The 25,874-nt window shown below is 43.6% G+C and overlaps 1 protein-coding gene across 2 annotated transcripts in view; it reads left to right on the forward strand.

Moving 5' to 3' along the window:
• The window catches only part of RASGEF1C (RasGEF domain family member 1C), a 112,302-nt gene that overhangs the window by 56,002 nt on the left and 30,426 nt on the right, over window positions 1–25,874 (forward strand). For both annotated transcript variants that reach the window (XM_038413445.2, XM_038413447.2), the window contains exons 2-4: window positions 9,058–9,240; window positions 11,235–11,357; window positions 14,568–14,705. In XM_038413445.2, coding sequence (XP_038269373.1) covers window positions 9,064–9,240; window positions 11,235–11,357; window positions 14,568–14,705 — 438 coding nt within the window. In that variant the 5' untranslated portion in view covers window positions 9,058–9,063. The remainder of the gene's footprint in view (window positions 1–9,057; window positions 9,241–11,234; window positions 11,358–14,567; window positions 14,706–25,874) is intronic.

Below are 25,874 nucleotides of genomic sequence, written 5' to 3' on the forward strand. Positions count from 1 at the left end.
AATCTCCACCCTTGGAGGTTTTTGAGGCCTGGCTTGACAAAGCCCTGGCTGGGATGATTTAGCTGGTGTTGGTCCTGCTTTGAGCAGGAGGTTGGACTAGATGACCTCCTGAGGTCTCTTCCAACCCTAACCTTCTGTGATTCTATTATTCCTTTATTTCACATTCAGTGTTTTGCCAGATGATGAATTTCTCCAGAACATGCATGCTGCTGCATCCTTCCATTTCCATTATCTGGATCTATGTTAACACGGAGACCTGCTCCTGCCTGAAACTGCCCCATTAGTCTACTGTGCCCAACCCTGATACTAAGAGTATGTCTACACTACAATGGCACAGCTACGGGTGTCACAGCTATGCTGCTATAGTGCCACAGCATAAACGCTTCCTACAGCAGTGGAAGGGGTTTTCTGTCAATGTAGTTAATCCACCTCGCCATCAACCTAGCTGCATCTACAGTGTGGGTTAGTGGGCATTGCACAGAATGTGGAATTTTTTACAGCCCTGAGTGATGTAGCTAGGTCCAATCTAATTTTTAGGTATAGACCAGGCCTAAGTCTTGTCTGGCAGACACGCTATATTGAAATGTCAGGTGCATTGCAAGTGACATGATAAAGTATGCATTGAGATGCAAACGTGATCACAGCATGGCACCAGTGCGAAGCTCTGGCCTCTGCATCTGAGGGCTGGAGTTTGCTGAACTTTGTCATTGACATCGAGTCTTGAAGCAGAATTTTTCCATTTTTTCTCATCTCTTTAATAAGAAAGACCCTCCTAGTATGAATATCTACTGCATGCAACTATATGATATGATTCAGTAACTTTGGCCAAATCCTGAGGTCCTTTCTTAGCTTTCACTCAGTCCTTATGCAAACAAACCCCTGTTCCCATTGATAATTTACCCAAGGAAAGACTGTGTTAGAAAATCTAAATGTACCACCACGTTCTAAAACCATTGCTTTTATTAAAAACAAAAATCTTTGACTCCCACAGCTCATATTTGACATTATGACACCGAGATGTGCTTTATTTTAACTTTGCTGAGACAATGCAGACGTATACCCTGACTCAGTGAGAGGTTAATGAATGTGCATTAGTGAAAAAGAGATCAGCTAGCATGTTGTTTTCACACCATACCTTTCGTATTCCAAAAATACTTAACAAATTGATGGTGTCAGGACAGTGACCACACAAGTAAACAGCGGCTGTTTTGCACTCTGCAGTAACTCATATCCGGCTTTGGACAAGAGCATGTTTTATTGAGAGAAGCAGTGGTAGCCAGAAATCTACTGCTGGAGAAGAGTAAGGTGTATTTTTATGGAAGGAGGCCGGCAAGAAGGAAATACAAGTTGCAGGAAGATACAGAAGGTTTGAACGCTGTCAAGATGAGCTAAAGCTTTAACAAATTTTAGCTTAGCTATCAGTGGGAAAAGCAAAAGCATCTTTATTCCAACCGTCCTGTACAGGCAAACACCAGCCCCGTGGAGTCCCCTGCTGCTTCTCAGCATAACAGGGAAAATAGATTAGTAGTGTAGCAGATTTTTCTAATGTTTGTGATAGGCCCTCACAATAAACATCAAGCTAATTCCAAACAGTTGTGAGGCATTGGAGAGAAAGTGACTATAAATCCAGGGTGAAAATACCAGTGTATTCATCTGACACCTACAGGCACTCAACATGGCTTCTCTGAAATAGGCACATTTATCCAGTCAAAACTAGCTTGGGCTGCTTTTTAAAGATGTTTCTCCTTCAGCCAGGGGTGAGGAGGAATCTTCTTGCCAAGTAATGCATTTCTCAATGGCGTAAAAATCCTGGCACAGGTTTTCGCCTTGAAACTGTCTGCAGAGTTAAAAGTAATGGACGTTTTTGACAACATATGCCTAAGTGACATGCCGGATTCGGAATCAAAATTGTTTCCACCTAGTTCAAACGTAGAATGCTAAACCACAGCTCATGTAGACAAAAGCAATGATGGAGAAGGTCTTCTCCAAGCCACTCATGCACTGATCTCAAATGTAACTCGGTCCCTAGAGAGATACTGTGGCCTCATAAATAGGGCCCTGGACTGCCAGTCAGAAGACTTGGGGTCTCTTCCTATCTGTGGCACAGTCGCTTTGTGCCTATTTCGTATCCCACTCTTTGTCTTGTCTATTTGGACTGTGAGCTCTTTGGGGGCAGGTATAGTTCCTTACAGTGTGTCTGTACATCATCTAGCACCCGATCTAGGTGTTAGTGTAATATAAATAATAATAAAATAGATGGAAAAAGATTTATGGTGAGCCGCACATGGGTCTCTGCAGTGCACAGAGATCTCTGTAGCATATCTATGCGCTTTATGAATCCACTGGGTTAAACCCCATGTACAGAGAAGCACAGCCAGCCTGGCCAGCTGGTGCGGAAGAGTCCATCTTTCAGACCATGATTCTCCTACAAGAGAGAAAACCCTTTAACTCAGTTCTTCCCAAAGTGTAGTCCATGGTAAGAGATGGCTGCTCACATGAGGCTGGCTCTCTTTGTTTTCCTCTGAGAGAGAGAGAAGGGGAAATGAAATGAAGATCAAAAGTTGATGTTGCTGATTAACTTTTGGATAAAAGGATAAAACACTTAACAGGTCAAAGCCAGCTGGAAATAAATTAACTGCTTCCCTCATGTTACTTTTCCCATGTAAGCAATAGCTGTCGTTGCCACAGGGACTGTTGTAACAGCAGCTACTAGAGTCAGTGGACAAGGGCAGGGTATTTATTTGCCTTTGGAATTTGGCCTTAGGTCATGTGACTGATGCCAGGAAATCAAGTGGCAGTTTCTGGCCAGCACCGTAGTGTGTCATAGCCTTAGAACAATGCTCTGGGACTGTGTGTAGAATGCCAATGGCAGGGGAGGCATTCTTGCTATTTACAGTGGCTCATGCTATGAAAAGGGTTTGCAACCCCTGCGTTAATCTGAGCTCTGCTCCGCTCCCTACGTTGGGGCTTTTGGGGCCGGATTTTGTAAACATGTTTAGGCACCAAGATGTGCCGAGATTTTCAAAAGCGCCCAATCAGGTTCGATTTGACATGGATAGGAGGTAGGCGCCTAACCGGCTTAAGCACTGCCTAAAGTCTGTTGAAAATCTGGACCTTTGCGTCCACATAATATAAAAAGCTCATAACCATTAGTACCCTTGTTAGCAGGGTTGTTAAGAAAACGGATGCACACGTGAAGTTCCTCTCACTCTCGTGCTCTCACACAAAGCCTTTAATGATGATCTCGGCAAGGTTAACCTGCATTTAGTACAGATGGTCTGTATGTGCACTGGTAATGGAGTTAGTATGAGTGCAGTTATGTGACAGGGCTGAGAGCATCAGAATTTTCACCTGTAAAGTGAGGTAAATCCTGTAAATACTTCCCAGCCATAATGTTTTGGGGAGGTGCTAAGAACCTGCAGTAATGGAAGCCAGATAGTTTCCTGGACTGCAAGGACAAAATACAGGCACAAACAAAGGCAGATTCAGCCCACTGTCTTTCTCTTGTTTCTGACGTTAAGTAGTGTAACAAGTTGAAGCACAGGCCTACGAGCAAGAAAGTCTGTTCTCCACTGTCTGCTCTGCCAAATACTTACCCGGGGCAAGCTGTTTGATCTCCCTGGTTAATAGGGGCAACCATTCCAGTCTGCGGTGGCTCTGCACACAAAACACCCATAGACGAGCAGGAATAATCTGTGCAAGAGACGTTGCTGGTCTGAAACTGCCGCTGCTCTCCCAGAAGGCTTGCTGCATGGCTTCTGCTTGGACTTTTTGGGAAGTCAGGACTGGGGTGGAAAATTCCTGTTCCCATTCCTGCCATATGCAGAATTTGTAATAGGCGTCTTTGCACAGCACCAGTTGGAATTTGGTTCTACTCTTTTAGCTCAATGGTTCAAATCCTTAAGTCCTTTCTTGGCTTATGCTTAATCGGGCACAACTCATTGGTACACATCTTTATGTAAAAATTGCAAAATGTTTATATGTAACTTTAAATCATCAGATGCCACTTTTAAAGGATCACAGGATAAAAATCTCTGAATTGGAATATGGAGTTGTCCTGATTGGGATGGGGTGGGGGAGAAAGAAAGCTAAAAATCAGTATATTGACTTCATTCTCTTATTTCTGTTGAGATAGCTTAATTTTTTTACTATATGTAATACCGTGAAATATTATAATGTAATATTCAGTACAAGACTAAAGAATCTAATGAAAGGAAGGTCAAAAGAATAGAGAGAGACAGGAAAAAGAGGAGAAGAGTAGATGTGTGATTTAAAAGTCCATGGTTTAGTTATTAATATTAGACAGAAGTGGTTCCACATTTCTTCCACAATGGAAATACGGGATTCAGTGTTATGTTAAATGCCGTGTAATTCTTTACTTCCAGCAAGCTCCATTTTATTCTCTGTTAGCGTATTAGAACAGGATATTGCCTGAGCTGTTGTATCTCCTTATTGGAGAAGCCTTGAATACATCCTATTCCTAACATTGTAGAAAGTTAAAGAAGCATGCCACAACAGAGCTTATGCTGTTGTTTCCCAGGTGTCTGGGGGTCACTGAGATACCTAGTAGTAAAGTGTATAAAAATAAGCAAGGAAAGGGCTGGCTATCTAGGGCTGTTGTGATTAACACAGGTGGCAGTGGGCCAGGTTATCCATTGCCCCTTCCCCTCGTGCCTTAGTGTGGTCATTTATACTTCTGCAAAGTGCTACTGTTCTGATTTACATTCCCTGGGTGGTGGTGTAAATGAGTGCACAAGGTGTGGAGCACTGGAGAATTTTCCCTATTGTGTCCCACGTTCTATGATGTCACCTAACCCTTATGTAGTGCTTCTCGTCAAAGCGCTTCACAATCTTGAATGGATTTAACTTCCCCATACCTGTGTGAGGCAGGCAAAGCTATTATCCCCATTTTACAGGTAGGGCACTGAAGCAGAGAGAGGCTAAGTGACTTGCCCAAGGTCTCCCACAAAGTCTGTTGCAGAGCAGGGGATGGAGCCCAGATCTCCCAAGTCTTAGCTGGTACCCAACAACTGAACCATCCTTTCTCCCTAACCTTGTTTTTCTATAACCACAGAGCTGTGGCATCTGAGCATATTCTTTACAGCAGGTTTCTGTGTGATCAAGAGGAAGATGGAAAATGCCCCAATGTCACATTTTTCCCTCCTCGTCCTTTTGAATAGATCAGAAATGAGCACATAGCTCAACGTCTCTTAACTTAAATCTACCACTTATGCCATGCATAAGTGGCTTGAGTGCTGGTATTTGTGCTGCAAGCCTGTATCAGATTCATTCTTTTTTCTTTGGGGTGTGGACTTCTCCCACTTACTCAAGACCACCTGTCAAGGATACTCTCTCCAGAGCCCAGCAGCCAAGGTGGTCACTCAAGAGATGTAAGGTATTTTGCCCTCATCATCCCCACCAGAGACTATATGTGCTGTTATTACAACACTTCCAGCCTGCGGAGCGTGGGACCTGGTTTCAGATCCACTGCCTGGCAGCATGCTCCTTTTCCACCATTAGGGCACCAGTCTTTTCAGTAAGTCTCATTGTAGAACTTTCCAGGTCTGAAGAACCCTGAACTGAAAGGAAAGGCCAAGTGCTGGTTGCCATAGTTGAGTTTCAGTTCACTAAAGCATTTAAACACATGCTTAAGTGCCTTGCTGAATAGGGATGCTTTCCTGAAACAGGGCCCTAGTGTTGCTATTGCCACAGGCAGCCAAGTGTATCCAAACTCCATAGAAGAAGCTGTGTGGACTAACCGTGCATTTTTATGCAAAGACATTGTTGGTTAGGTTGTTGTGATACTAGCAGTTGATTCAATTAAAAAGGAAGCATTGATCTTATTGAGGGCTGTCAATTAATTGCAGTTAACGCACAAGATTAATTAAAAAAATTAATCATGATTTAAAAAATTAATTTGCCGTTTTAATCGCACTGTTAAATTTCAATTGGTATTCTATAGTTTATTAAATATTTTGGATGTTTTCCTACATTTTCAAATATATTGATTTCAGTTACGACACAGAATACAAAGTGTACACTGCTTACTTTATATTATTATTTATTATTACAAATATTTGCGATCTCTTTAACATGAAAATGCAACTTACAAATGTTGATTTTTTTTTTTGCTACCTAACTGCACTCAAAACCAAAACAATGTAAGACTTTAGAGCCGACAAGTCCATTCAGTCCTACATTGTTTTATTTTTGAGTGCCGTTATTTTTTATACATAATTCTACATTTGTAAGTTCAACTTTCATGACAAAGAGGTTGCACTAAAGTACTTTTATTAGGTGAAATGAAAAATAAAGTTTTGTCTTTTATAGTGCAAATATTTGTAATAAAAAATAGTGAGCACTGTACACTTTGTATTCCATGTTGTAATTGAAATAAATATATTTGAAAATGTAGAAAACATCCAAAAACATTTAAATAAATGGTTTTCTATAATTGTTTAACAGTGCAATTAATTGCGATTAATTTTTTTAATCATTTGACAGCCCTAATTTTATCACATTGATATCTGCTCACTGCACTTTCACATTCCAGGAATGGGACAATATTGCAACACCTTGAGATAAGACATGTGCCCCTTTATATAAATCATGGCAAGTAGAATGAGACAAATGTCTTTTCTGTTTTGTTTTTACTGCAGTCAACGTTTTCCTCTTTGTTTCCTTCATTACTATGACTGACAGCATAGGTCACCCAAAGCATCGCTCATAAACTAGATAGAATGCACAAATACATGCTGCCTGAGATTTATTGTAAAGGAAGTTCTCATTTTTCCATATTGCTAATGAAGTGATACTTCAGGCTCACATTAAAAAAGGAAGGAAAGAGCAGTATAGTTTTGTAAAACATTGAAACCAGCTCAGTCAGTACCCTAATCTCAAGTCGACTTGACAGTGACCTTCTCAAGCATGAATAAGGAAGTTTTATGCCAAAACTTTGTTACTAGAGTTGTTAGTCTTTTGTACAGTCATCCTTCATCACATGCAAACTCTGCTGCAATTGTAGCAACATCTCCCATGAATCATCAGCAGGATTTGAACCCAGGGGCTTCAGCACTGCAACACAGACCTCTGCCACTTGAGCTAAAAGCAAGTGCATTAGGCAGTCGCAGTTGGGTAGGCTGTTATCTTCCAGTGGCCCATCTCTTAAAGGGGGATGCCAGTGTGTTTCAGCATGAGACACAACATTAATTGGAGCACCAAAACAGGACAGGGAGTGGAGCTTAATTCTTTACCAATATTTAAGAAGGAAGTAAAACAACTCTACATGCCATTTTTATTTAGCTGTAGAACGATGCAACAGTTCAGGCAATATCCTGTTCAAATACATTTCTATTAGATAATAAAAATGGTGCTGACAGTGAGGAATTGCTTTGCATTAATTATAACCCCAAATTCTGTATTTTGCATTGACGCAAGAATGTGTCATATAAATTTACAGCTTTTTAACTTTTTTTTATTCCTGGCCCAGATAGTCCATATCCATGAGATTTATTTCTTGATCTATACGCACATGTAATCTTTCTTGGGATTATTGCCATAGAAACAAGACATAACATGGAGAGTGTTAGAAATAACAGATGGGATTTGGCTGTCTTTTGCCATTTAATACACAGTGTCTGAAGAGTGTGCAAAAAGTAGCAATTATTTGCTATGGGAGGGCTATTGCAGACTTACTAACAAGGACATCTGCACTCTTTTTAAAATTAGATGCTACTGCTTCCATTCTGGCTAGAGTGACACCTTGGGTGGTGTCATCAGGGTTGCTTGGAGGTGTATTGGAGGCCTACCTGGAAAAATCTACCATATTGCTTGCACCAACTCAAAAACTAAACAATTGGTCAACAGTCTAAACAATCAAATCATTCCATACATCTCAATGGGAGAGATGCCCCTGGAGCACCAGCCGGCACAGAGAATAGGAATGGAACAAAGGCCAGGATTTTCAACAATGGAAGCCTGAAGTTATGCTTTTAGGTCCACATTTGACACCCCTAAATAAGTTGCCTGGTTTTAAAATGTTCTGAGCACCCAGCAGCTGTTGTTAAAGCCCCTGGGTGCTGAGCACCTTTTGAAATTAGATACTTATGTGGCTCAATGTGGACCTAGGAACATAATTTCCGGCATACAGTTTTGAAAATATTGGCCTAAATAATGCTAATGCCTTCTCTGGTCCTTTCCCACATTCCTATTGTTTCTTCTATTTCCATGTTTCCTTCTTTTATTGCCTTTGTATTCCTTCCTTTTTTTCCTCTACGGCTCCCACACTCTGTTCCTCTGCCTCTCCTCCCAACATGGTCTCCATCTCCCCTCTCACAGTATCCCTACCATACTTCTCTCCACCTGACGTGCTTCTCCTTCCTCACTGTTCGCTCTCACCCTGCATCCACTCACTCATCTCCTGAGAAGCACAGAATCATCAGCCTTTCCCCCAAGACCCTTATCCAGTAAGCCACAGGTGAAACCCCTCTCCTTTCTCCTGCTCCGCATGTTAGCAATAGCTCCACGGGGCATGAAGAACCAGCTGCCACCTGCTCCAGGGGGCATGGAAATTCCATCCTACAGCCTCCAACTGTCTCCTGGGAGGTTCTGGGTTTCAAGCCCAAGCGTCCCCTTTCCTACACGGGAATCTCCAGGGCCTAAAGCAGGAGGGGAACAGGATCTTCTTAAAGGGCCTAGGATGTACCAAATTCCTGCAAACTTTCTCCACTACTGTCTGCTGGGGTGGGCTCGAGGTAGTTTGGGCGCTCTCTTCAGTCAGATGCCCTAGGCAGGTGCCGTCGTCTTCTCTTCCTAAAACTGGAGCTGAGTGTTCTGTGCTCAAGCAGTAACTTTCCGAAAGCAGATGTGGTGCAGAAGCAATGCTGTGTGTAAAGAAGGACATCACACAGCCGTGAAATCATGCTGGTTTTGTAAACAGAAACCCTCCTTGGTCTCATTAACGGCTGGGGGCCTTTTAATTGGAAAGGGAAGCTGTTCCAGTTTATGGGAGTAGATCAAATCGCTCTGGTCTCTGACATGAATCTCTCTCTGTTTCAGGGAGGCATGCCCCAAACCCTGAGTTCTATCAGTATGTTCACCCCTTGTGGCTTCAGTCCTCATCTGCACTCAGCAAAAGAAGATGATCAAGGAGGACTGATCTTCCAGGATGGAAACCTTGCCTCCGCATCTCTTGATGCTTTGATCCAACATCTTATACCTACAACTGATTACTACCCTGAAGTAAGCAATTCATAGTATAGTAAACAGTTTAATTTTGATGACTTGGGGCAGCGCTTTATGCAAAAATGTAAATGCATGGGTTTTGAATCAAGAAAGCTTATTTAAAGCTGCCTACAATTAAAGCTTGGCAAATTGATGCATTGCTTTAAATGCTGTTGAACTGCTTTGTGATTAAGTTTCCATGAGAGAGCTTTAGGGGATCTGTTGCTTTAAATAAGACACCAAGATGTAAAGCTCTGGTGTTGACGAATTAGTGAGCTGGCATGTGCGGGCACCTGAAAAACAGAAGAGCATCCTGGAGAGGTTTAGTGCTAGAGTGAAGCAAAAAACAGCTCTAAGCCTGAACCAGCAGTAAATTTGCAGAACTTCAGCAGTTGTTAAAATTGCCCAGGCTTCTGTGTGTGAGAGGCATTCCCCTATTGAAAATAGAGCCACGGTTCATGACAATTCATAATAATCACCTAGGATGTATTGTGCCCAACATTCTTACAGTCTCTGGGCCCAAGGGCCCATATAACTATCCTAATCTGGGTTCCACCAGTGTAAATCCAGAGTAACTCCACTGATGCATTGAGAATCTACTCCAAGAAGCTAAATCCTCCTCTTTTGCACTGATGCAGTCGATTGACTTCAGTGGATTTGCACAGCCCCGGAGGAATTGAGGGAAGAATTTGACTGGAAGACTTTTTAGTGCTAATGTGTCCCAGCGGGATGACTTGTATTATGAAGAATCATAGAGTGTGACTGACTTCTGCGGAGTTATAAAGTTATCAGTGCGGTACAGTGTCTTACATTAGCAATTGCTCTGTTTCTGATCACCTGAACATAAACAGATTAATTGAAAAATGAGAAAAGCAATTAAACTAGGTAATGGACACATTCGGTTATTGGGTTTTTAGTAGTCCCAATATGATGTGAAATATTTCGTGAGCTGTTCAGGAGCATTGGTGGTGCTGCCAGATGGTAACCCAGGCCGCCTGGGGGTTGTGGACCCAAAGCAACTTTGCACAATATTTTAAGGATTCTCACTTGAGATTCATGCATGTGCTTTAAACTCACTGTACAAATATATTTGTAAACAATTGAACCGCATATTTCACAGACCTGCCCCTCCACAGTGGCAGTGACTCGTAGGACTGCTGATGACATTCATACAGCGTGGCCTCTAAAACCAATTCTGGAAAGTTGCTAGAGTAAATCTTACCAAATGCCGGCAGGGCGAGCCCTGCAATCTAGTGACAGATCATTGCCATGAGTTTGGGTGCCTGGGCTGGCAAGAGTTGGAAGTGAGAGTTATAGAGGTAGCACACGCTGCTGTTGGGAGAAGGGTTTAAATCACAGGGAGTAAAGACTGACATAAGAGAGGAAGGATGGTCTAGTGGTTATGGTGCTAGTGTGGGACTTGGGAGAGCTGAGTTCAGTTCCCTGCTCTGCTACAGGCTTCTTGTCTGACCCTGGATTAGTCACTTAGTCTCTGTGCCTCAGTTTCTCATCTGTAAAATGGGGATAATTGCACAGCCCTACCTCACAGGGGTGACATGAGAATAAAGGCACTCAAGATTGTGAGGTGCTCAGATATATGATAATGGGCCTATGAGAGATGTAATAAAGTCAGTTGTCAAGGTCAGAAATCCATGCATCTTTTAGACATATGCTCTTCTCATTGGCACCAGTGCAATCCCACTGGCTTCAGTGTAATGGAAGAGATGTTTAGAAAGTACAGTTTAAACTTCTGCCCTTTAGCCAGTGAGGAGACTACACATGTCTCATGGGCAACCATAAGTAAAGCCTGTATCTATTTATGTATGCAAAAATATGTAAACTCAAGGCAGAGAGTGGACTCTAGTGACTGCATACTTGTAACCTGAGGAATCAGCAACATCTCTGTCTGGTGACAAGGAGAAAATCTAAATATGGATTTCAAGATATTTTCTGGTAAATCTTACACACTGTACAGCTGTCTTAAAGTGGGACTGACTGTTTCATTTCCCCAGAAGGCCTATATCTTTACATTCCTGCTGAGTTCAAGACTCTTCATTGAACCTCATGAACTTTTGTCCCGAGTTTGTCACAAGTGCGTTGAGCAGCAGCGACTGGACGACCCGGTGCTGGATAAGGTTAGTTCAGTTCTACCACGGGAAGGTTCGTGGCATTTGCAAAGAGCAGAGAGCTCTAGGGCTGATGGAAAACGCTGCTGATTTTGTCCTTAATGCATCTGTCCTCCTGTCTCCTCCCTGTTTGAATGTTACCGGTTCCGTATGGGTTATTGTTGTTCCTGAGAACCTGACATAGTGGCATCCTATTAATACCATCAATAACTAAAAGCAGAGCTCCAGGCGCTAGTCCCTCCGAATCTTCTTCTAACCTCCCTTCCCTGTCTCAGACTTCGCAGGTGATCTCCCTCCTTACTTCTTTAAGGCTCTGATCAAGCCTACAGGATGCAAGGAGGTAGGATTTAAACTGCACGTGTCAATTGCCCATGTCAGCAAACCACTGTCTTTCCCGTTTTTACTTAATACCTCTGGCCTTTTGCTTTCTTGCTTCTGGTACAGTATGTAACAATTCCTTTCGGGCTTACCTGTCACTGTGATCTCCACATAATAGCGTGCAACTACCCATTAACCTTCCAGTCTCTGTTCTGACAGATCATTCTTACAGCTGGCTATATCTAGCACACAAGGAACCATGTTTAAGTAATAGTAAGGTTGTGACACGCTAATAGAATGAGAAAATCCAAGCTGTTCTTGCATCTTAGCTCATCCTGTTGTACCAGAGAATTGTAGCAGATTCTGATATGGTATGTTTCAGAGTAGCAGCCGTGTTAGTCTGTATTCGCAAAAAGAAAAGGAGTACTTGTGGCACCTTAGAGACTAACAAATTTATTAGAGCATAAGCTTTCGTGAGCTACAGCTCACTTCATCGGATGCATTTACCATGATATGGTATGTAACCATACACACTCGTCCTCTGGCAGTGCCTATGAGGAGGTTGGAATTGAGAAGATTAACTCATCCAGTGCCAGATTCCATCACAACTTTCATGAACGTGTCAGTGAGGAGTAACCCAGTACGTCACAGGTGTGTTTTGTCCCAGATGGCACGTTGGTTGATGTCAGGTACGGCAGAGCGGAGAAGACTGTGCATCAGTCATTTGTTACTGAAATACCAGAATGATAAAAATTATTGGCAGGATCATCATCTCTTGCTTTCAAATTGGTAATCTCTGCATCGGCTCAAGATTTATGCAACTGCATGAAACCATTAACCTGAGAACACTTTGTTACATTATGGCCCGATACTCATCCCCACCATCCAAATTTGTGCACTCACTTTTGCACAGGCTGCTGATTGCATGTGTAAAAGCAATCACCTCTCCAAGTGCCTGACTTGCACATGAAAATTGCTGCTTATGTGCACAGTAGAAATATCTGCTTGTGTTTGCAAAGTCTGAAACAATGGCTCTGAGATGCGAAGTGCTGTACTCATTTACATGGGTGCTAACCCAGGTGCCACTTACGGTCATTTCAATGTGAGCATTGTTAAGTATTCCACAGCTCATCGGAGCTTGTAAGAAAAGAGAGGAAGTATCATATTATGAAGATTTACCCCATCTACCTTGATAGGGAGCTCATTTTGGTTAGTCCAGGTGCAGGGAAAGGGGGGGGGGCCATTGATTTGATTTTCCTAGGGTAGGGCTAAGCTTTCAAATTTTGGGAAGACCTGCTTATGAGTATCCTTCCCACCCAGGCTAAGTAGCAAACACTCTCTTGAGTCATGTCCTGTGACCAGCATAAACATCTCTCCTTCAGTCTGTAAGCTTAGTAAGCATCAGTTTACCCAACTGGACCAAAAAATACTCCCAAATCCTTGCAATTCCCACTAGAGCCTTCTCCATAATAGCCACTTGCTGGTACTTGAGCATGTGTCTGCTAATGCTAGCTGGCAATGACTATTGATAGAGCTGTGGTACATTGAAACCTGTTGTTGGCGGGAAGCTGAAATACGCATTTTAACCAACTTCTTCAGAAAGCAGAAGGCTGTGGAGCATAACTCTATAATTTTTCCTGATTACAGGGTGCACGTTCGTTTCCCCGCAGCATGCTCCCTATGCAAGCTGTTTGTTTTGGTCCATGTTTTCTGTAAATAAAAATGCAGTTGCTGTTTACAGCAGTGGCTCTCCACCTTTCCAGACTACTCCATCCCCTTCAAAAGTCTGATTTGTCTTGCCGATCCCCAAGTTCCTCCTCACTTAAAAACGACTTGCTTAGAAAATCAGACATAAAAATACAAAAGTGTCATAGCACCTTATTACTGAAAAATGGCTTCCTTTCTCATTTTTACCGCATAATTATAAAATAAATCAATGGGAATATATGTATTGTACTTACATTTCAGCGTATAGTATATAGAGCAGTATAAACAAGTCATTCGTTATCTGTATGAAATTTTAGTTTGTACTGATGTCACTACTGCTTTTTATGTAGCCTGTTGTAAAAGTAGGCAGATATCTAGATGAGCTGATGCATCCCCAGGGTAAGCATACCTCTGGTTGAGAATAACTGGTTTAGAGCAAATTGCTCTTCCTGTTGTCTTGGATTATGGAAATATAAAACTTTGGAAGCAACATGCATTAAAAACTGTTGCTCTGACGTTCTCCCCCACCAATATCCCCAAACTTGTCTGACAGTCGCATAATCAGATACATCTAGACCGGCTCAGAATTGCCTGCAGGTCCATATGATATGAGTTTGTGTTCTCTTTGTCTTGCCCAACCCTCCTTCCTGATGGCTTATTCTATGAGAAGTGGACAGCATTATCAGTAATCGGAGATGCAGTAAAGCTGCCAAATTGGCTGTGTTGTATCTTACCAGAAAGCAAAGAAGCAAAAGAATCATCTGTTTGTTGACTCAAGAAACACTTTGCAACCATTTTTTTTCCAGCAAAATGATTGTAGTATGAGAGGGGGAGGTAGGGGAGGAATGTATGTATATACATTTTTTAAAAAGGTCAGATCTTTTAAAATAAGGTATCACAGTTGCACCAACAAAATGTGTCCATCCAATCACAAACAGGCAATTGCATGTGCAAAATACATAAATCTGCATGTAAAACAGACAGTTGTGCATGCAGAGAGGCACGTGTATATTTTGCATCAGAAATGAGTCATTTGTGCACCAGATTACTTGTTTGCATATGAGCAGATTTTTCTGGTGCAACCATAAGTGCCTTCCTTGAAAATCTGGCCCCAAACTCAGTTCAGCAGGTATTTATCAGAACTTTGTTGAATGTGTTTTCAATCAGTATCTATTACTCTTGTCTCTGTTCCAGGCGCGGATCAGAAAATTTGGGCCTAAACTCCTACAGTTGTTGACAGAATGGACAGAAACGTTCCCCTATGATTTTCAGGAAGAGCGGATGATTGGCCATTTGAAAGACATGATTGACAGGATAGCCCCTTGTGACGAGGTGAGGATAAGATTTCTCAGGAACTTGAGTCCACAGGGGACACTAAATGTGTCACCCCTCTACCCAGTTTCCCCTTTCTTTTTTTTGCTGCTGTTTTACACATTCTGATCCGTTCCTACTGCTGAAGACTTTTACGAGGGAACCCAGATTCTGCTCTGTTTTGCTGGTAAAGCCCATAGTAGAGCTATTGAAATCAATGTCTGTCTGTCTATCTAGGTACTCATGTAGCCATAGAATAGGCACCCCACAGTCATTAATGGCTTTTGTCCTGACCACATCCCTTTGAAGTAGGGAAGCATTATCCCCATTTTACAGATTGGGAACTGAGGCGCAGATTGGGAACCTGGGTCTCTTGAGGCTGCTACTAGTAGAGAAGTCCATTGCCCTAACTAGACCATCCTTCCTATCCAAGCAGTGACTAATGGAACATGCAAGTGTGTTTAATGCAACATATATGGGATAGATCTTCTTAACTGATTTTATATGGCTAAATAAAATCCTTGGTTGTTTGAAGTAAAGCTAATTAACCCAGAGAAGATGAGTCTTCATAGAGCCATGTGGGGTCATTTACAGTCATACTCTGCCTCCTGATTCTCTTTCCATCTCCCCTTCCCTTTTTTCCATGTTCCTCTCCAGTCTTATTTCCTTGTACCCTCTCCCATATTCCTCATTTTCCATCTCTCTTCTATCCCCTCCGTGTCTGCCCCTATAGGCTGCGAACCTTGCCTTTTTTGTCATCTTCTTTCACTAGCAAACCCAGTGGGGTTTTGGCTCAGAGATTTCATCACTGAGCTGATTAATATTGCAGAGGCGGGATCCAGAAACAGAACCGATACAGAACATCAGATTCGGATCATGGCCTGACTTATGTCACTGGGATTCACAATGAAGACCGAAAGGTCAATGGGCCAGAATGTTAGCTCATTTTGTATCTTGTTCACTTTAGGCCATACAAATTAAGGCTCAGTATAAAACCATCAAGGAGTGGACAGCGTTTTAGGGATCCCTCTTATTGGCTCAATAGAGTGGCTTGGGGGAGATTTTAAACACTGAAAAATGAGCTGAAAGGGGCTCCTCTGAAAGTGACAAAATCTGAATGATACCTAGCACTTATCAGGCCAGATTCACACCTGAGTTATGCTGGCAGAAGCTGGTGTGAACTGGGGCACAGAGCCTACATTTCCCTTTTTCTAGGAGTGAGCTAGTAAAAGACCAGTGCCACCTGAAATCTGAGCACTGCTGGGCAGGGAGAGGGCATGGCCTAGTGACAAACCTATGACGATGATTGTATGACAGGGATGCTTGTGATGGTAGGGGCAGGACTCAACAGCCCTGCGGCTCACTTCTGGTTTATGTCGTGTATTCCTATAGCTCATATTTCAGGATTTCAGCTGGATCGTTAAGCAATTTTTTTTCCCGGTGTATTCTGTTGGGTTTTTTTTCTGTAAATCTCCTTCCTGTGAAGCACCAGGATGACTATGGCTGGAGATGAGACAATGGCCAGGGTGGGCCAGGTGGCACCAAGCATCCTCTCTTACAGGTGCTAGCTGGTTCTTGCTCACATGCTCAGGGTCTAACTCAGGGGCGGGCAAACTTTTTGGCCTGTGGGCCACATTCGGTTTCAGAAATTGTATGGAGGGCCGGTTGGGGAGACTGTGCCCCCTCCCCCTCCCCCTCCTTGCTTCTCACCCCCTGATGGTGCCCCCGGGACTCCTGCCCCATTCAACCCCCCCCCCTGACGTTCCCTGATGGGCGCCCCAGGACCCCTACCCCATCCACACACACCCCCGCTCTCTAGCCCAGGCTGCCTCTCAGAATCAGGGACCATTTTTTTGTTTCCCCCCCCCCGCCCCCGAGAGCACCCAAAACACATGAATGCCTGTCTCTGATTCAGCACAGGCAGTGGAAGCTCCCCTCTGAAGATCCCCTGGCATAGCGGACTGAAAATGCAAATGTGTTTGAAAAATTCAAGTTGTACCTTCACACGTGGCATGCAACATATCCGTGTGTGCCAGTATGGAAAATACTCCAGCACTGCCACTGCTGTCCTTAACATTAATTAGCTTTGTCACTCCAGGGACAGGAGGATAACTCTGGGATTATAGCAATTAAAATGCCGTGTACACTTAAAAATTTAATTCCTCGGGAAAGAAGAAGCCACAGATACCACACTTGGGATAATCTGAACAGACCGTCCTCCCCATTGACATGCCTTCAAAAAATGTCTGGATAAGGGCCTCTCTTTTCACTGGGGGAGATCTGATTCTGTAGATGCTACTCCCATAAAATTCCCCATTGATCTCCATGGGAGTTTTGCATAAGAACAGCAGGAGCAGGTTCTTAGTTTGCCTACAAAGTTTATTCCTTATGCTGATTAACAACAGTACTTGAATGTAATTACAAATGGTGTATGCTTCTTCTGAGCTTCACCCTGGCCATTGCAATTGCACCACATCACACTAGATACACAGGCCTGACAAGATGCTAATTGTAAGACCATAAATTTTCAGCGTGATGCCCTAGATATAGCCGCTTGATATTAATGGGAGTCATGCTCCTAAATCCACTTGTGGTTGGCTGTAAGTGGTGATCACATGCTAAATCTACTGCATTGTACTGAATATTAATCCGAGATGTGAAACACAGAGGTTCCTGTGAAGTAAAATGCTGACTGCAAATGGAGATAGCATTAACCTCTGGATTTTATCTGGTACAGCAATTAGTTGCAATAAACAGTGAACTTGCTGTTTCTAAGTCATTTGCAAATGCATATGCTTCTGGGGCAGAAATTAAAGCCTAAAACCAAACAACGTCTTTTATGAGTGTTGCATTACGTGACCTGGAATATAAAAGCTTGTATGTGACTGGTAATACAACCTGAAGTATTTCCCAGGTGCTTTATAACTGTTTAGTGAAATGCAGCCTCTTTGGGGGGCAGAAAGTGGCACTTCTTAACTGAACACAGAAACTCGTGGTCTTTTATGCTGAAAGCCAGACTAGATGATCATAGTAGTCCCTTCTGGCCTTTAAAACTCATTAACTTTATCCATGGCAGAGTGGAACAGAGCAGTGGAGAGATGGGATGCCTGTGGGACTTGAATTCAGATTCAGGGGTCTGGCCTTGAAATAAATTCAGAAGCCAAGTAATATTAAAAATAGCACAAAGCCCATGCAGATGATAAGGAAAAGGGCTAATAGTGCATTGAGAGTCTTTAATTACTGCTAGGTTAACCATGGGATGTGGAGAAGTTCAATGTCCATTGGCTGCATCCTGGCTCATTCTAGGCTTTAGGCCACAGATGTGGGTAATCCAGTTAAAAAAACAAAACAAAACTGCAGGATTGAAAGAGAAAGGAAAGGAAATATGCCCCACCCATCCACATGAAACAGGAGAGAAATGGAAGCAGCTGCTGTTGGGCTGGGCTGGCATAGCCACTGACAATGCACTGGCTGGTTGTACACTGGCATCGCTACTCTGGTTTGGCTGGCCAGGAGGCCACCATAAATAAAATGCCAGGAGAAGAGAGTGAGGGTGGGGGACTGCGTGATTGTTGAATGGAGCCTGGATGCAAGGGAGCACTGGGGGAGTACCAAGGACACACTGCTCCCATAAAGGCCTCCCCATACATGGCCATGACCCACCCCCATGAAGGAGACACTCCAGGCAGCACCAGGTATCTGGGCTGGTCCTGTGGCCAGTTTTGCTGGAACCTCACCCAGCCCAGTGGCACAGTTTGGGACGGGAAATCTCTCACAGATTTCCTCCTCCTTTGTCTCTATTTCCACAAATAAACCACTAGCCAGACTGACCTTTTTTTACGGCTACTTATAAATTGCAATGTACATGTTAACAGCCCAAAGCTGGCAGTGTGTCTTATAAATGATACCACTCCATTGAAATGCAGCCATCTCTGGGGTGGAGCGCATACCCCAGCCTGGGTACAGAGTGCTGCACGTAGAGTGCAGGGAAATTTTGGCCCAGGACACTGGTGGAAACCCCCTGACCTTTCAAAAATTGCTTTGGGGTCTTTAATACCCATGCGATTGGAGAGGACAAAGATCCCCACAGAATAAATTGCATAGTGTTCAGCTTACCTGCATCAGAAGGTGTGAGACGTCATGTAACAGTGCATGGTCAGGAGCAGAGTGGAGACAGGACTTAGTGTCAGTCTTGTTGTTGACTGCCGGCTACAGACAGGATAGGACCCTCCTTCCCTTAAAACTAATGGAGATTCCCCCTTAGCTAATAGAGACAATCTTCTGCAACCTGGGGGGATGCAGAAAAAATACACTATCTGGCCAGACCCTCATGTAGTGCAAACAGGCACATTGACTGGAGTGAAGCTGTGCAAGTTTACACTAGCTGGGGGTCTGGCTCATTAGGTATTCTGGACTCTTATACTTCGGTTTAAGTTTGTTCAGCACTCGCATGCCAGTGTACTTATGCCAGAGGAGAGGGATGGGCATGGGTGAGAACTGTGTTGGGGTCAGGAGGGGTTTCTAACATTGTTTCTGCAAAGGGGAACTTTCCCTTTGTTTTTAGCTGTAATTGGCCAGAATCTGCTCCTGCTGTGGTCACTGGAAGTTTTCCCACTGACCACTCTGAGATTAGGGCTGGGCCCAACAGATGTGGGAATCCTTTCTCCTCCCTTCTCTGTGCAGGGAAAATGTCTTAGGAACATGCCATTGCAAGAAAATAACATTTAAAGCTCGGCAGCAGTAAATTGTGACTGTACTTTGAGATCTGCACTTACAATATGAAGTGAGCTGTACCTCACGAAAGCTTATGCTCTAATAAATTTGTTAGTCTCTAAGGTGCCACAAGTACTCCTTTTTCTTTTTGCGAATACTGACTGATAAGCTTATTCTGAACAGAGCAGGGACATATCCTTCTGAGGCACAGAGTTTGCTGTCACTTGCACGGGGATAATTCCAGGATGTAAGTCACCTGGGAGAGGAGAATCAGACCCTGTTCCTGAAATACATGAATGGGAGAGACTGATTCTGAATGGCAAATGAAGTTTCATGTTATGGAGAGAACTCTCACATCTTAAGAGAGTCAGATGTTCATGAATGTTCTGGGCTGGAATAATTAACGCGTCTTTAAGATTTGCAGCAGTTGTAGGAAGATCTCTAAGGCAGCTGGCCTACATTCAACCACCTGCTGTTACCTGTAACAGGACCCTTTTACAAAAAGCCTGTCTCTTCCACAGGAGTTCAAACTCAATACACAGTGGAAATAACTCCTATTTCTAAGTTTTTCTAGTGAGTCCAGGAAAAAATCCAAGGTTGACATTACCCTATATGTTTTAGGCTCAGTTTAAAGGGACCACATTAACCCTGCCTGATTCCAATGTAGTGGGAAAAGCCTTCCATGCTCTGAATGGGATTTCCAGGTTTTATCACTGCTTGGTCACTGCAGGCCACATTGGGTATGTCTGTACTGCCGAATGGGTGCCTCACAGCCCAGGTAGATGCTTGGTCTGGGAGTGGAGTTAAAGGTAGACTCCCAAATTGCTACATAATAACCAGTTTTGGAGTCCAACATGCAGCATATGTCCTCTCTGGCTCTAACACCCCCCGCCTATTCCACTGTGCCCCCATCCCGTCTCTTTCTCTACAGGCACCCGCAGTGAAAGGTATGTGCTGAAGGTCAGTAGGAGTAGGTGACTAGGCCATGAGCTTTGCAGTGAAGCATGTGGAGTAGCCACTGCTACACTATGTTGCTTATTATTATTATTATTGGGAGCACTCTGATTCCGGTGTTGTACCTGTGCAGCTCCTCTTTCCGAGCAGTGGAGTTGTTCCTATCTGACTAAGGGGAGAGGAGGGTTTTTGCTGATAGTTAAACAGTTTACTCCACTCTCCTGCCAGTTGACTAAGAAGGGGATTTGTGTCCACTGATCTTTTGTAGTCAAAGGAACAAGCTGCCGGAAATATGTCAACGTCGTAGAGTAAATTGGAAAGGAAGGAACAGGAGGGAGGCTAGGAACAGACGAGTTTTCTGCTGCAAGACATCTAATTAAAAATTGATACTTTATTTTAAGCAGCCGTGCTGAAAAAGAGCTAAAAACACTAGAGAGATTAGCCTTTGGCATATAAACTTTTACTTCTTTGCCACATAAATGAAGGGCCCAGCCCTGAACAGTTGCTGTATGCCTGTAACTTCTGAGCCCCTGCACCTCCCGTTCCCTTTGCTGGGAGGTGTCCCGGGGGAGCTCAGTGCATCTCCGAATCAGGCCCATATGTTGTTCCAAATATTAACGTGAGCTGTAATTACAAGAGATTACGCCTGAACAAACGCTGTAATTAACTTAAGGAAGAACTCCCTTCCTACACATGCAAATTTTCTTTTGGAGAAACAGCATGAAAGAGGCACCCTGCTGTTGATTGTGCTTGTTTGAAAGAAAGCTGCCAGCACTATGAATCTCAGAAATCGGAGATGGAAAGGAGCTATTAGGTCATCTAGTCCATTCCCTTAGGCTACTGCAAGATTTTCCCCTACAGGATATTCTCCTGTCCTTTGTACAGTCTGGTTTCTAAAGGCTCTGTGCAATGTTTATAAAGGTACACATGCTGAGAATGGTTGCTTGCCAAGTGTTGTGATTTGCATTTAGAGAGAGAAGTTTTAATTAAAATTTTGAGCTCCTGAGCCACCTGCGGGGCTCTGTCTTCTGAAGATTCCTAGTTAAGAATTAAACATTTTGTTTAAATATTAAACAATAGCACTCTTCTTTTAATTGTTAAGCTAGTAGCAAAACAGCGTAGGATGGCATGCTCTCTACTCTAGCACTTAGCTCCCATATCATCAAGTGTCACTTTGTGGCAAGATGTTTACCAGCAGGAGTATTCCAAAATATAGTGTTGAATCTAATTTAAAACACTATTTTCAGTTGCTGATTACAGTTTAAACAAGGCTGGAAATCCTTCTGTGATGGCAAAAGCTATAAGGCTGTTCACAAATACAAGGAAATGCTTCTTGGAGAAGACTGCACTGAGCAAAATTAATGTAACTCTCTTTTTTCAATGAGTTTCTTGGAGAAATTTTATTTAGAAATATTCCTGCTTATGTATGTTTAGAGTCACTCTCTTCTTTATATATTATCTGGGACATTTATATGAATCTTTGTTTTCTGTGGCCTATTTCTACATCTGTGTGAAATGTTCACTACAAAAGCAGGGGAAACTACAAATGTAGACCAAGGTTTGTGAAAAGGTTTGCTAATGTTCCTGAATTGTTCAAGCAATGCTGGGTTGGTTTATTGCTTTGCATAAAAACAGCCAGGAATTGGTTATCCTAGAGGTAGGATACAAAAAATTTTTGTCAAAACATTTTTTTAATGGAAAATTGGATTTTCAACTGAGTGAAACATTTTTCCAAAAATTGTCTCTCTGTAGATTTTTTTTTCTGAAAAACAGATGCCCAAAAACCAAAATACTTCAGTCAAAAATGGAAATATTTTGATTTCCAACCAAAATGTCTAGATATTTGAATTTCTACTGAAAAATCAACATTTTCTGCAGGGAGAGAGAAACCCATTTTTCAACCAGATCTATTCACTGAGGTTCAAAACCAGCAGAGACATGTGCAAGCCCATATGGGCATAAACCACAGAAAGCGTTCAGACACTCTTCACTGCTTCAGAGCCAGCCCAGTCTGCAGTAACCAAAAGCTCTGCCTTCTGTGCACCTGGTGACATATGAGAGAGAAGTTTGGTGAGCTCTCTTGCATCAGAGCCAGTAAGCAGCATGCTGGAAAAATCTTTATCTGAAGAAACAAAGGTTCTTGTTTTCATAGAAGTAACTTTAGTAACAAAGGCCTTGTCAACACTACAAAGTTTTGTTCGCAAAAGCTGCCTTTTGCCAGCAAAACAGGGGAGGTGTCCACACTACAAAGCTACTATTGGTGGCAAAACTCTGCTGTTTTGCCGACAAAACCAAACCACCTCAATGAGAAGCATAAAGCTTTTTGCCGAAAAGTTAAAGCGACAACGCATCAGTGTAGACACCGCTGTTGTTTTGTCAACAGAACTGGCTTTCACCAGTATCCCACAATGCCTGCCATGGCCGCTCTGCTCACTGTGTCCATCTCTGTTGCCCTGCAGGCATGCGCCCCCCCTTCAAAGCTCCAGGAAGTATCTGACAGCTGAGTGTGCTGCTCTCTTTGGGGAACAAAGAGCAAAGCATTAATGTGGAATGCTCCTGTTCTGCCTGGCAAGAGCAACACAGGGGTCGATTGCTGCTGCAGGGAGCTGGGGAACCGCTGGGCTGCTTTGACATTCCTCAGCACGGAGAGCTCACAGAGTTGCTTAGGATGCTGCTCCCGGCAGAGGCTGTGGGAGAACTCAGAGGGAATCACAGGACCATAGACAGGCAGAGCGGGCTGCTGTGCTGAGCAGAGCTGGGGGCTGAGGTGTGTGGGGGGGTGTTTATCTCCCCCACCCCAGACACTCCACTCTCCTCTCCCTCCCCCACCACACTTCAGTTGAAAAAGCCACTGACAATCTACTAGGATGCTCCCAAAACGATGGGATCGGGAAACCTGCATCATGTGACCCTGTCTCTGCCCCATGAGGCATTGCAAACCCTTCCCAAAGCACCTGGCAGCCAGTTGCCCAGTGGGATAGCTACCCACCGTGCTGTGCTCTCTGGGTCGATGCAAGAGCTGCTAGTGTGGATGCGCTCTGCTGACACAAGGAGCTAGTGTGGACATGCAACAGTGATTTTAATTAAAGCACTTTAATTAAGGCTATGTCTACACTACACAGCTTTTAGCAACACGGCCAAGTTGACACAGCTGCTGAAAGTCGGGCAGCGTAGCCGCTGTTTATGCCGACAAAGTACTTCTACCCACAACGAGTGGCATTCGCGTTGTCGACAGGATGCGTGTTCACACTGACACTTGCCATGGCAAAACTTTTGTCTTTCGGGAGCTGGGGTGGCTAGCACCTCTGAACAACAAAAGTTTTGTCACTCAATTGCCAGTATAGACATAGTCTAAAGCAGCATAACTTTTGCTGACACTGCTTTGTAGTGTAGACAAGGCCAAAGAATGAAGAGAGAGGCAAAAACCCCAGTGATACCTAAGCAGCGTTATTTTGAAATAGAATGCGTGTCCAGCGATTTCCAAGAGTTACCTACCCACCCCTCAAGGTCTTCACAGTATACTGGGCTCATCAGCTACTGATTCTTCCTAGCGTAAGTGCAACAGCCCTCAGTTGGCACGTGGCCAGAATTCATCACTGAATTTGGTCCACTGGTTGGATCATTAGCTTCCCGGGCCTGGCCTGGGTACTGATGCGAGTGTGACGTGAATGCTGATCCAGGCTCCCCAGCTACTGATTAAGGAATAATAAAGCCAAATCCTGTTCACCTGCTGCAGTCCATTGAATGATGCAGGCTACTCACATGAGCAGAATGAGCAAACTCAGTATCTCATTCCTTCTATTAGAAAAGCCGTTAACTGACAGAGAAATAATGAAAGTCTTATGGCAGGTGTTGAAGTGCTGTAGATGTGCTCGGGATTTGCAGCCTCTCACCTTGATTGTAGTGAAAGCAGAGTGGATGTAAGCACATTATTTTATTCCTTGAAGAAATGAGCACATGGACCACACCCACTGAGCCTGGGCCCTGAGGTATTGTCCGTTTAAAATGTGAGCGCCAGGAATACAAAACATTGATTATGTCTCTTCCAAGGGGAAACTGCCTTGTGAAATGTTCTTAGAATGTGTTTGGGAGGTTTGCCGGTGGTTACAGTGTAGCTGTGAGTGAACTGCAAAGCGGTGTTTAAGATCCCAGATCATGTTTATGTAGTGACTGCCTTGAATGAATCATCTGCAGGATTGAACCCAGGGCCTCTGTCTAGAAACTCACGGTTTTTCTGCTTAAACTGAAGGATCAAAGCTCAGAGGCAGTTGCAGACTCAAACTGCTTTACCTAGTTTTGCCATAGAGGGGGACAAAGAGAGATGCACTGTGTTAGCTCAGTAACATATAAAATATATGTAGGCTAAATTTTCTCCATTTGGATGAGGAGTAGGGGGTTCTCCTCCTTACAAGCAGCCAGATAAGTATCCCTCTGTAGCACATTAGAATGTGCTGTGAGGTATAGTTGCTAATAAGCCAGCCTGCAAACCATGCCCCAAGTGCATGGTGCATGGTGTGTGCAAGTGAGTAGGGAATAGCCCACCCTAGCCGGGGGATGTGCTGCCATCAACAAACATCAACACATAACTTATGCTTAAAACAACAGCAAGGTGAGCCCATGGAGATTGCTCTGCTCTGCGGTGCTTCAGGATGCAGGGGAGAGGAGAGCTTTGTGTGGCCACACGCAGCTAAGCTGAGTAGCTCCCAGGGACTTTCATCCTTGGAACATTTCACGGCTGCAAAATGTTCCCATCGATTCTGGCCTGGCCTTATTAAATGAAAATCTCTGTCTAGAGAACCCATCAAACCATTTCCCAGGTGTTTCAGTTTTACAGTATTTGCATCTGTCAGTCATGGGTGTGTTCCAAGAGCATTCCAGCCCCTCTTTTGTGACCCGCAGCTCCTCTAGGCTGCAGTGTGACGTGCAGCACCACATCTGCCCAGGAATGACTATGCCTCCCGAGTGTGTTGCTGTGATAGGATACAATAATATTAGCTTTGCTTAAAGAAATGAACTATTTGTGTATTAACTGCTCACAGCTATGAAGTGCTCCGTTCTTCCTGACAAGGCCGTCCGTTGCAAGCAGCGAGCCCCGCTGTATTGGGATGTTGTACAAAACAGAGGGATGGAGAGAACTATGAATAGCATTAGCCATGTTCATTATGACAAGCCATCGCTAAGAAGTAGAGTCCTTGGCATGGCAACTACTAAATGGAAATTAAGGGCCAACTTCTGCTGTCTATTATAATTGGTCGAAATCAGGAGCAGCTTACTTTAGTGGCTCCACCTCTCTTTCCTGATCCTTTTATCATCCTTTCTGGCCAGTCTGCGGTGGCGCTGGTCAATGGGTTTGGGCTCGCACGAAGGAGCACAGCTTGCTTGCACACTTGCCTGGAGGCTGATTCTGTGGTGCAGAGTTGGCGGACAGAACTATAATTAAGTCGACTGGCTGTTCTGAAATCGTCTTGGTGAAAATCAGATGGTAGCCCAGTGTTAGTTTATGGATATTTTGGGGTAGGAAAA

The sequence above is a fragment of the Dermochelys coriacea genome, chromosome 8 (assembly GCF_009764565.3).
Source record: "Dermochelys coriacea isolate rDerCor1 chromosome 8, rDerCor1.pri.v4, whole genome shotgun sequence".
Classification (NCBI taxonomy): domain Eukaryota; kingdom Metazoa; phylum Chordata; order Testudines; family Dermochelyidae; genus Dermochelys; species Dermochelys coriacea.